Consider the following 12,728-nt stretch of genomic DNA (forward strand, 5'->3'; position numbering starts at 1 on the left):
AGTGAATGTTCATGAAAACTTTGTAGAAACAAAGATGCGAGTCGCACAACCCTGTGGTGTCTGTCTACAGTTTTGTCAGCCACCAAATATCTAATTAATTCACACTGCGTTTCTCCTCCCAGCAATGACTACGCTGATGAGTCCGAGGTGCCGCTGAAAGTCAGCCAGGTATCCTCAGCATGCCTCGCCACCTTGTTTCTACATGCCTTGCCACTATGTTTCCACGTGCCGAAGGTAGACCTGTCAGGTTCCTTAACGTGGACAAAAATCTCGTCCATCAGCATTTTTGCATTTTGTCTCCTTTAAAACGCAATTGCCACAGATCAGACCCATGACCTTGTGCTTTGTGGAGGTACACCCCGGTCACACCAACCGCAGTGGCAGGTCCTTCTTGCTGTATTTAGAACAAATTAGAGCCTCCTGTTATCTTCAGTGCACTCCTGACCCCAAGGGCCCAGCATAGGTGACCCTTAATCACCACCCACCCACAAAATAGGGCACAATTTGCAAACATTTTGGTAACAGTTATATAATGTGTCAACCTCAACTGCACATCAAGCACCCAAACTTACATCGGTGCCTTCTCCACCATTCATGGACTCAATGAAGGTTCCCACAATTATCCTGGAGCTGAAGCTGAAGTTCTCCCTTCCAATGTCAGTGATGTTATTCTTCTGTAAGTACTGCACAAGAAAACAAAAAAGGGGTAAAAAAACAAAGCACCACCAACAATTACAAAAAGTAAAAGCTACTCACTACAGGTGAATTAACATCAAATTTTGGTTGCAAAGCAAATATGAGCATGGCTAAAAAAATTGAACATTTCTGGATAGCTCAAATGAATACAGATAGTTTAAATTAAAATGGAATATGATTTTTCACAGAACAGTCATGAAAATACTGGCACCAATTTGCTTTCCTTGCCAGTGGGCTCACAGACAAGTTATCAACAGTCCCTGGCAAGACATGAGGATATGCTGTCTATGTAGTGCTGCACTACATTTTCCAATACATGTGCATGGGGCAGTGGTAGCTCTCAATTGCCACTGACGCATTTCTTTCACGCAAAGCTTCTCAGTAGCACGCACTGCGCTTTTGCCACACGCTGGCCACAGACCCTACAATTAAAGTCCAAGTCCATTCATATGACAAGCCAGAGAATGTGTATGCCAAGCCAACGAACGCCATTCAGATATGGCATAAAGTTTCCAAATATTCCTCAGAATAAGCTGCACAGCAAAAGCACTACAAATCGAATCAAACAGCAAATACAGTTCGCTAACTATTTAAATATTTGCACACCTCTCCTATTCGCCAACGTATGCAAGCAAAAGAATCCGAAAAGCATTTTTGCCTGCTCTCTGTTCCTTTAGCCATTCTTTGAGGCAGACAGCGAAGAGGATGAAAACCTGCAAATGGCAGCAAACGATTCTGACCACAAAAGTCATGTTAGGTCACTTACCCTGAGCACTTCGGGGTAGTTCTTAAGTTTCTTGCCACAAGGAGCAATGTAGACAACTTCCCCCTTGACACCAGACTTGCTGAAACACCTTACTCGGGTCTGCCTCTGCCATCTGCAACAAAGAAAACCGCAAAACATCATGAGTCTACTGTATTTGTTGTCACTTTGGAGCACAATTAATGCTTAGTAATGCTACTATGGCTGAAATACAATAAAACCTCGTTAATTCAGACTTCAAGGGTTTGAAAAAAAAAAGCACAATTCGCTTACTATCAAACTGCGTATCGAACGGTCCCCAAAAACTACCAAAAACCATTTGCATGAAATTAACATTTATTTGGTGAAAACCTAGGTAACAGTCATCTCCTTTCAATTTTCATCAACCACCCCAGTTGCTGGTAATCGGACATCTCCGCATTTAGTAACAAGATGAGACATGGCAAATTTCTATGCCTTACCCACGTTCCAAGGGGATTCTGACTTCACGTTCATCAGTCACGTAGCACCGCCTCCGTTTTGGCGAGCCTTCTGAAATGCATAACAAAAGGCAAAGTGTCCATTTAAGCTCTAACAGGAATGACAACCTATACAGCAATAAAAAACTCCTGCTGCCATCTACCAATACTAGCGGAGTATAAAATGCACTCCAACAGATCTATAGCAGTAAAAGAATTGCTTCACTTATAGGCGCATTATAAAAACCTGCTTGAAAAATAGTTGTTTCAATGTGCATTGCTATGCCATGCAACCTAGTGCCTTTCTTCACACAGAGTACAGGACTTTTCATAACGACGCATACAATGTACCCACACAATATGGCACAAGAAGCCTGGCTCAAAATCTCTGATAAATGCAAGCATATGCATTATTGCAACGAGATACAAAAGGAGGATATTAAATGACTTGAATCTTTCAGTAGCTTGTCAATGTGGAATAAAAAAATAAAAACCAAACTTGCAACAAGACTCATTAGGGTCGTTGCTGCAAACTCAATAGCTGGCAGGGCCTGAGCACGGCACACGATTTGTGTTGTGCCTTTTAAACAGCAAGCAGCCTTACCGTGTTCGTCTGTGTGACGTTTGGATACCCTCTCGGACAGCGAAGTTGGAATGCTGCTAGACGTGCTGGCTGCAGCCGATTTCTCGGTGTCCTCTGTGTCAGAAGTACCACTCATGGACCGAGAGTCACCCACAGCAGACTCCGAGTCACTTGAGGAATCAGCTGGGTAGGCGCATTCGTCAACAGCAGAGCAACACAGAGTGAGGACAAGAAAATGGTTGTGTAAAAGAGAAGCACTACCTCTGATGCATATTCAACCTCAATCACATTACAGAGACACTGTGAGAACTACTGCATCCAATTTTTGCTATTAGTGGAAAAGAGATTTTATGGCTATTTCTGGGTGCGTTGGTGTGTGTACAGCAGCAATGTTTTTAATGCCGAGAAAATAACGTTTAAAAAAATTTCTCATCACTTGAAGCAAACTCGTGATGTCTATACAGAAAAGGACTCTCTGATCACCATTTTGAAGTGAATGGCAGTGTAACTTGGCCTCTGGGGTCTGAACCAGAAACCTCTGCAGTAATCTACAGAAACAGGCCAGCTTTCAGACTGGTCACTGGTTCTCCAAGCTGAAGCCTCGACCACTATAGGTGCAGCATTAACTCTTAGCAAACCACTCAGTGAGGGAGAGAGGCAGCACTCACCACTGACAGAGGCATTGTGCTCAACCTCCTGTCGCTTGGAGCGTGGCCGATGCTGCTCTCGGGAAGCCTCACCTTCAGGGGAACTACGTTTGGTCCCCTGGCGTGGTGGGGCTTCCCGGCTAGGGGGGCGAGCCATGGGAGAAGGCGCACCGAGTGGGGGCAGTGGCACGGACAATGATGACCCTGGCCGGCTCCCTCCTGAACTGGCTGATGGCGACGACTCACGTCCAGGGACTTCAGGCCCCGACCGAGGTAACTGCGGAGGCAAAACAAAATGGTGGCCTTTGCCTTCCTTTGCGAGTGCAGCACATTGTGTAAGATGCCCAGACTATCCCCCAATCGATAAAAGGCTTCAAGTGCGCTCTTCTCGACTGGCTCTACTAGCTGTATGCACATAAGCAGTGTCACTTAGCAAAAACCAAGCCTGTGCAGCAATGCAGCACATATTGATGGAAGAAGGCTTATCTTTAATCAATATCAACATAGAAGTTATAGAAGTTACGTCTAAAAGCAGCCTATTAAGGCTGCTTTGTGACCTTGTGATGTCACGTGACCTTAAGATAACGGGATCAGGGGTCACGTGACCTTAAGATTAGCGACGCGCTGCGCATGCGCAGCGTGACGTCACTGCTTCCTCTGCCACGCTCGCGCCAGCTGCTCTTCTCCTCTGTCGTGAAATGAATTCAAGCGCAGAAAATTCAAATCAGTGCAATGAGTCGCAAACGGTTTTCGCCTTCCCGCAGTTAAGAGACATCTAGGTGCCTCAACGAATTTTAGTGCCAGCCTTGCTTGAAATGACACATTTCCAAGACCATCACTTTGCAAAAAAAAAAGCATGACAAAGCATGCATGCCTAAACTATCGTATTTACTTGCGTAACAAACCCACTCTCATTATAAACCCACCGCCAATTTTTGTTGTAAAAATTTGTATTTCTTTAACTTCGCATAAACAAACATGCTCCTGACCTTCATGGCCAGTATTAGCGTGGTCAATTTATTTCACCAAGACTGGCCGCCGCCGCTGATTATCACAAAATTATTGGATCGTGCAGTGGCACAGCAAACACCTTTTGAACTGGCGACACGAACGCAGGTAAAGCAGGGACGAACTTGTCGACTATGTGCTTTTATTGATGGACAAACAGATGGGCAAGCATGAAATTTTTACTCTTACAAGAATCGGTTGGAACCATTTTTGTAGCGGGAGCTACACTGGGCTACCAGTCGAGCATTTCGCGGTACATGGGAGAGGCCAGTTGTGCACATGCGCTATTACCATGGCAACCGAAGAAGACCAAAGTGTGGCGTGCGCTTCGCCGTCGCCGCAGCCGCATGCCCGCTCCACCGTCAAAACCAAGCGTGACGTCACACGGATGAGCAGTTGTGCGCATGCGCCGATACCATGGTAACCAGACAGAACCCACAGCTGCCCACAGGAGACAGTTTTGGCCGACTTTGTTCGGACGCAGAGAACAGCTGCCCTTCCAGTGACAACAGAAATGTTCCAAGCGAAAGCTAGGGAACTTTCGAAGGAACGAGGCCTAACGCCAAAGGATTTCAAAGCCAGCCAGGGCTGGCTTCAGAAAATCATGAAGCGCTTCGGCTTCAGCCTCCGACGTCGCACTTCAATCACCCAGAAGCTGCCAAGCGATTTCAAAGAAAAGCTGATAGCTTTTCAGCGCTACGTGCTGCGAAAGAGAGAAGCGGCAGGCTACAACCATGGGCAAATCGGCAACGCCGACCAGGTGGCTGTGTATTTTGATATGCCAGTGGCGTACACCATGAATGAAAAGGGTGCCAAGGAGGTGAAGGTGCGCTCTGCGGGCTACGAGAAGCAGCGCGCAACTGTAACGCTGTGCTGCACAGCTGATGGACATAAACTCCCTCCTTATATGATATTTAAAAGGAAGACACTGCTTGCTCGAGAAACTTTCCCAAGAAATGTCATTGTGCTGGCAAATGAGAACGGGTGGATGACGGGTGCGATGGTGGAAGAGTGGGTTAAGATTGTGTGGCGACGGCGTCCAGGAGCCCTTTTGACAAAGAACTCGCTCCTTGTCGTTGACTCTTACCGTGGGTACTTGACCGACAACGTGAAGGCTGCGCTCACCCAAGCGAACACGGACCTCGCTGTCATACTGGGCGTCATTACGGGCCAGTTGCAGCCACTTGATGTCTGCATCAACAAACCTTTCAAGGATCGTCTGCGGAAATATTACACGGACTGGTTGACTGACGAAGACCACACGCTAACGGCAACGGGCAGCATCAAACGTGCATCGCTATCGCAGCTGGCGGGCTGGGTAGCTGCAGTGTGGGACGACATCCCAGGTACTTTGATCTTGCGCGTTTTTTATAAGTGCAGCATATCTAATGCGCTTGACGGTACCGAAGATAGTGCACTGTTTGAAGGTGACAGTGACAAAGAACACAGCAATGAGTCTAGCAGCGATGACGACGTTGAATGAGCTCTGCACGTTCAGATTCAATAAATGCTGTTTGCATTTTGTGAACGCTGTCCTCACTTTTTTTTGTTCGGCCTACATTTGAGGCAATATTTTTTTTTTTTTGTTGGCTTCGGACTTTAGGGGGTCGACTTAGAATCGGGGTCGGCCTAGATCCGAGTAAATACGATATATCCTGGCATAGCCGAGCTAAGCCACTGCCATTTTTCTTCCTGCATAATGAACTTTCCCCCCAAATTGATGTCAACTTTTCTAGGAAAAAAAAGTGGGTTCATTACGCGAGCAAACACGTCATGTGAAATAATATCTTGATAAAAACCAAGGCTGATATGCAATTTGGTGTAATACAAATACCTTATATTCTGAAACCCAATTGCACTGTGAACAGTGTGAAAAATTTCAGATGTTCCAGAAATTATACCCATCACTGCGGATGATACAAATGAGAGAGGAGGGACCACTGGCATGCTCTGCGCATATGCTCACCCTGCAAAACGGCCGACCAGCCAGCTTGATGGTTTTGGGCAGTTTTCCCTCTCTACTTTTTCCACATCCACAGGTGAATGTCACCAAGAAGCCCAAGGGGCACACTTATGACAGCAAAAGGCAAAGCAAAACTTACTGTGTTGTTCCTAGACTTGTAACCCTGGGATGCTAGTAGCTGGAACCTTTGTAAAGACTCCTGTTGCCTTGGTGACAGCTTGGCATTCTGCATCAAAGACGTTACCAAGAATGCGGCACAAGCTTCGGGCACAGTGCACTTTTTGTTTTTATTGTAATTGAAACTGAAAGCTGTAATGAATACTCGTACGATGCAGTCAGCATCTTGCAATGGCTGAACGTGCACATGGTTTTCACACAAATAGTGTCCACAAAAAATAATAACAAACAACGATCTGGTACTGAAAGTTTGGCTCCAAGATTTTGCCAATGACATTTTTCCTGGCCTGATAACATATCTTTTACATATCCAGTGCAAAACATTCACACTGGGTTCAAGGGTACCAAGTTAAAGGCCATAGCAAGGAACTAATAAATCAAGATACATTTCTACCAAACAAACCACAGGATCTGCAGCCTTAATAGCACAATAAATGGAGAGTGCTGGTTTGCTGCTTGTGCAGTCACACCCCCAATGCTCTTGCCTGTTTTTGTTATTGGCAGCAGATTGTTAATGGTGCAACAGCAATGAGCTAAACAGCGCCAATACACTATGCTGCTAAAGGCAGCAGCCATATGAGAATGAATAGTTGTGACAATGTCTTAAATGCACACGTCATGTAAAAGGGTCAGAAATGAAATGCCCACCTGTGCAGCCAGGGCACCAAGGAGAAGCCCCATGGGACTGCAATCCCTAGGCGGTCCCAGGGGCTCCGAGAGTAGTGGGGAACTCCGAGGCCGACGCCCCCGTCGACGCGATGAGGATGATGATGGCCCCAAGGGCGCGCCAAGGGGAGGGCCGCCCTTTCCACCACTCAGGCTGGCTGGAAGGGTCTCCAGAATGTGGCGCTGATGGGCAGCAGGAGGTGGTGGCGGGCCAGGTACCGCGGGTGGTCCCACGGGAGTCAGGGTCACCTCAGGAGACAGAAACGCCGTGGCAATGGGGCTCCGCTTGACACACAGGTCCAGGGGCATGGCCCCGCCACCAGCCCCACCATCTTGGCTGGAAGACTGCTCGCCCGCCGCCCCCAGGTGTGCAGGGGGAGCAGGGGAGTGGCGAGCGGTGCTGGTGCCAGAGGACGAGGCCCCGATCTGAGAGGAATGGGCAGGGCTTGGGAACAAGCTTGGAGGGGCCAAGTGCGCAGACCCCCCACCGGAGGGAGGCCGAGACGGTGACGACGATGGCTGCTGTAGCATGAGGCAGTCGGCCAGCTGCAACAAAGGTATTGTGGGATGCAACCACTTACCCTCCATGCACTTGAAACCACCGAGTTTGTCAGCAAATCGGATTCTGCAGTCTAAACTTCAGTATGAACAGACAGGGGTTGTACCTCTGCAAACTACTGAGGTACCATCAGCAACAAATATAACGAGAACAAGACAACTGCACTACGGACAGCAAAATGACAAGCTCTTAGCTAGGGGAGCCTCACTACCAGAGGATGATAATTTCACTAAGAAGGTGTGAAGACTGTCCTTTAGAAGTGTTGATCAATCTCACTTGTATTTTCTCTGCAGAAGCATAATTATGTTGGTGCTTTTGTGTGGGCCCTTTAGTTCTCTTGATCAAGTTTCATTCATTGCTGATAGTAAACGTAAGCAAAAGCTTATGATGAAAGTAGCGAAAGGTAGGAGCACTGTCTTCTTCAATGGTTTTTGCAGGTTACTGAAGACAAGCAGAGTAAAACCATAACAACTAGAAACGATTTACTTGAAATCCGACTTGACTTGCACATTTTTTTTGCATTACCAATCTTTATTTATGACAATCTTTATTTATGACACTACAGTCGAAACCCGCGATAACGAAATCCCGAGGCAACGAAATTCTCGCCGCAACGAAATATTTTCGAATCCCCGGCGAACGCCCATAGGAGTCAATGCATTTCGTATCTCGCGGCAGCGAAACTTTTTTGAACAGCAATCCCTCATTAACGAAATTATCTGAAACGGCAGTCCGCATATTATGTACTTACTTAACGCTAACTTTGTCCAAAAATTGAAATGCTTTCCTTGTGCCCTAAAATTCGGTAAACTACCGCCACAGCGCATTGCAATGGCAGCCCCATTGTTTACTTGAAAAAAAGCTACAGTGGAGGAACCATAGTGGAGCAGTTGCACCTCGCAACAAGCGACAGCGATGATGATGATGATGGTTTGCCCATCACTACAGGTAAATTATGTACTGCGCAGTATATTTTGACCAAAAATGCAATTATATGTATATCAAGTATTTAAATTACGAAGATACTAAAAAAAATCAGACGAAGCGAAGGTGACCAGATATATTATTTATAATGTGTGCCATCACGTCATAAGCAAACGCGGAGATAGCCACCCTAGCAAAGCGGAGCGCCCGCGTCACATGCCGACTGACTCGGTAATTGCTTGCTAGCCAAATCCACATCCACTCTGACTGCCGACGCGCGACTTGTAGGGCCTGACGACATTTTGAGCTTTGTGTACCGCCGCACGTTGTCGACAGTGGTGTGTGCTTCGTGGGATATATAGTACGCGCAAACCCGCTTCGCGTTGTTTATCTTTGAATTGTGAGAACATCCGCCGATTTCTCCGAGTCGATAAACATAGCTCTCGGCGCTTTGGATGTGGACTGTGTAGCGCACGTCCACTGTTTGGCGATCGGACCGTCTGCTTAGCCTAACCGTCTGCTAAGATGCCGCCTCCAGCCAAGAAGCGGAAATTTTTGACTTTAAAAGATAAGGCTGCAATTATTGCCCAGGTTGAAAAGGGCAGGAAAAAAATGAAGATCGCCGACGAATTTGGCATTGCATGCAGCTCACTATCGACAATTTTAAAGAACAAGGCCTCCATTCTCAGCGCACTCGGAAATGGTGCAAGTGGAAGCAATAAAACGGTGACGGCTGCGGCGTTCCCAGATGTTGACAAGGCAGTGTTTGCATGGTTTTGCGAACAGCGGGCAAATAAAGTGCCCCTGTCTGGCAGAATACTTCAACAAAAGGCGCTGGATTTCGCGTGCATGCTCGGGCACGATAACTTCAAGGCCAGCCCTGGCTGGTTGAGCCGTTTCAAAGCCCGCCACGACATAGTCGCTAAAGTCATCTCTGGGGAGGCAGCAGCCGTCGACCCAGCGACAACGTCGTCGTGGCTGCTGACCAACCAAGAAGTATTGGAACAGTACAAGCCGTCGGACATCTATAACGCGGATGAGACGGCTTTGTTCTACGAGATGCTCCCATCGAAGACCCTGGACTTCAAAGGACAGAAGTGCCACGGGGGAAAGCACAGCAAGTGGCGTGTTACAATTTCGCTGTGCGCAAACATGGACGGCACAGACAAACGGCCGCTGCTTGTAATCGGCAGAAGCAAAAAGCCTCGCTGCTTCAAGGAAAATCGTGAGCTGCCCGTCCAATACACCACAAACCTCAAGTCATGGATGACCAGGGCTATATTTGGCGGCTGGCTCGAGGCCTTCGATGCCGACATGCGGAAGGCCGGCAGGTCGGTCTGCCTTTTTCTTGACAATTGTAGCGCTCATCACGTTGAGGCGGAGCTTACAAATGTGCGGGTAATTTTTTTCCTCCCAAACTGCACTTCCGTGCTGCAGCCGCTGGATCAAAGCGTCATTCGTAGCGTGAAGTGCGCCTACAAGGAGAGGCTGATCCAGCGTCTGCTCCTGAACCTCAAGCTCAAGCGTCCCACCGAAGTGGACATGTTCATGGCGCTTGAGATGATGGCCGCCGCATGGGTTGCGACACGTCCTGTCGTGATTAGCAGCTGCTTCAAGCATGCCGGCTTGATTGTCGCAAAGCAGGCATCGTGCACTGATCCAGCGGCGTCAAAGATTTGCCTGAAGGCGCACTCGACGACGATGCTGACGGCGCACTCGACGACGATGCTGACGGCGCACTAGACGATGGTGCTGACGGCGCACTCGACGACGGTGCTGACAACGCAGTGCCGCTATCGCTGTCCAACGCATGGGGTGAACTTTGTGCCGTGGCAAACGAAGTCTCAGGTGGCCTCAGCGTCGATGAATTCGTTCGCACGGATGAAGACGTTGTCGTACACGAGGAGATGACCGATGAAGCTATCATAAGTACCGTGCGTGAAACTGATGATACCGACGATCAGATGCCAAATCATGGAAAGAAAACGAACCCACAGGACGTGTTAGACGCCTTAGACACCCTGCGTTCGTTTTTGGGTGAGCACGACGACGACGATGCTATGGACCACTTTTTGCAGTGCGAAGGCAGAGCTTTCAAATTGCTGCAGGGCAAGGTTTGCCAAAGCAAGCTTACCGACTTTTGGCAATAAATTTTTTTTTTCATTTTCTTGTCTTTTCTGTCTCATTCTCGCATCAACGAAATTCCCGCGGAAGCGAAATTTTTTGCTTTCCCCCGCGATTTCGTTATTGCGGGTTTCAACTGTACCATATTCACATGTATATAACATGAACATGAATAGAGCATGAGGGGGTAGTTTGAGACCTCACAAAAGTGAAAAGGAATAAATAAACAAACATGGTAACACGTTCCCAGCCTGTTTGAGCCTAGTACAGCCAAGGGCTCAGATAAAGCCCTCACAAAAATACGAAGCAAACAGATATATCAATATCATTTTTGAGGCAGCACTTCAGAAATGTGCGCAACATCATCAAACACAGCAAAGCCTCCGACACTTTAATACATGCAGTCTTCCACACAGCAGCTACATGTAGCAGCCGCCATCACCACCATGTCACCGCTGCTTTGTGTTTCGTGCTTCCCAGTCCTATGTCGGTCTGTCCTTTTTTCTTTTTCCTACTCCACTCAACTCTTGAGTGCTACCTCATTATGAACGGTCCGCACCAGCTTGTTTCCATGCTCATTCTTTCCTTTGCCTGCACGCGCAACGCAGCCCCAAGGCTATTGGAATGTTGGCTTCGCCTATCAGGCAGCAAGTTTGCCGATGAACCTCGTCACAGATATCTTAAATATAGTGGAAAAAAAGAGTGTTATATTCGTACCTTAGTTCCAAATATATAGTGAAATGCATTAGGAAACCAATGACCTAAGAAAAAGATGCATTATATTTGTGTAAATATGGAAATATGATAATTACTGCAAACCATTCAAATAGTCAAATTCACCAATACCATCTGTGCCTGACACAGGTAGACTGCACGCCAGATCTGCAACCAGTCACTACCAGGGGGCATCAAGGTCTGCAAGCCAATAGCCTATACCAATGTCTTTTTCTGTTCTGACAGTTCATGAACCTGATAAGTTTTTTACTTCACCGACCATGCCTCTCCCTTAGTAGACGCCTTTCGGCACGGCTGATAACAGAGTTGCAGGATTGTGGTTAAGTAGAGGCGACGGGCAAGCAAAATGAAATTCCTCAGCTCTAGCAAGTGGACCATTAATGCAAAACAGTTCAAGGCATGCGACAACACTTCTTTCACAAGCAAGAGGATCATTTCGAATCTGACACAAATTCACTATAGCCACAGCTGTCGTAGCCAGCAAAGAATAGCACAAGATTCCTGAATTCCAAGCTTTACAGCCAAATCAGTAACATGACCAATGCCAGTCACGGAACAAAACTGAACAAAACGGGACAAGCAGCCCTGAAAGATAGGCACAAGTTCCAAAAGCCCACACGCACCTTGGCAGCGGCAGCCGACGTCAGGCCGGACTCGCGGCGGCCCCTGCGGCTGCGGCGCCCCTGCTGTCCGCTACGCTCACGCACCAGGCTGCCCAAAGGCAGCGTGATGCCTGGTCGTGAACTCTCGGCACCCCCTCCTGCCTTGCCGGATGCAGCAAGCAGGTCCGCCCCACTGGGCCCCAGGAATGGTGGCGACAAGCCAGGCGGACCTTTGGCCGAGCCCAGCAGCAGCTTCTCCCTGCAGGCACCCATTCCGGCACATAAACTGTCTCCAACTGATCCAGTAATGCATTCATCAGCATGCTTAGTTAATTAGGTTTTCACACTCACAACAAGCACACAATGCTAATGCACTTTGTTTTATACTACTGACGAACACTCAACTAACTGCAGCGGTGGCCTAGTGGTTGAGCATTCGTCTCGCATGCAGTAGGTGCGGGATTCGATCCCCAGTGCCGCTGGGTACCCACCGGTGATACAATGCATACAAGCTTCCCCTAGCCTGGTGCTCGGCTTAACCAGGGTGAAATGCTTGAGAAATGGGTCTCTGAACCCACCTTGTGCAAACGTAAATACCTCGTGCCATGGCACTCTTTGGCCTCAGATGCTCTGGCGCCATTAAAATTCACTATCACTATCAACTAACAAAAAATTAAGTACCACTTTCACTTGTGGCACCACAGCTTTCACTTATGTCACCAGACGAGAAAAGGTTCGCCCAGTCTGCCCAGTGACGTCATCGGGATAGGGGATACAACACGGTGAGGTGTCGCCCTAATCAGTTGCGAACTACTGCGAGCAG

General features: G+C 47.9%; 1 protein-coding gene across 12 annotated transcripts in view; it reads right to left on the reverse strand.

Moving 5' to 3' along the window:
* LOC144093475 (bromodomain adjacent to zinc finger domain protein 2B-like) overlaps positions 1 to 12,728 on the reverse strand; it is an 88,449-nt gene that overhangs the window by 58,211 nt on the left and 17,510 nt on the right. For all 12 annotated transcript variants that reach the window (XM_077626903.1, XM_077626906.1, XM_077626905.1 and 9 more), the window contains 8 exons: positions 11,927 to 12,164; positions 6,944 to 7,507; positions 6,258 to 6,344; positions 3,169 to 3,424; positions 2,522 to 2,683; positions 1,921 to 1,990; positions 1,463 to 1,574; positions 573 to 683 (listed from right to left, as the gene is read on the reverse strand). In XM_077626903.1, the coding sequence (XP_077483029.1) occupies positions 573 to 683; positions 1,463 to 1,574; positions 1,921 to 1,990; positions 2,522 to 2,683; positions 3,169 to 3,424; positions 6,258 to 6,344; positions 6,944 to 7,507; positions 11,927 to 12,164 (1,600 nt within the window). The remainder of the gene's footprint in view (positions 1 to 572; positions 684 to 1,462; positions 1,575 to 1,920; positions 1,991 to 2,521; positions 2,684 to 3,168; positions 3,425 to 6,257; positions 6,345 to 6,943; positions 7,508 to 11,926; positions 12,165 to 12,728) is intronic.

The sequence above is a fragment of the Amblyomma americanum genome, chromosome 6 (genome assembly GCF_052857255.1).
Source record: "Amblyomma americanum isolate KBUSLIRL-KWMA chromosome 6, ASM5285725v1, whole genome shotgun sequence".
Classification (NCBI taxonomy): domain Eukaryota; kingdom Metazoa; phylum Arthropoda; class Arachnida; order Ixodida; family Ixodidae; genus Amblyomma; species Amblyomma americanum.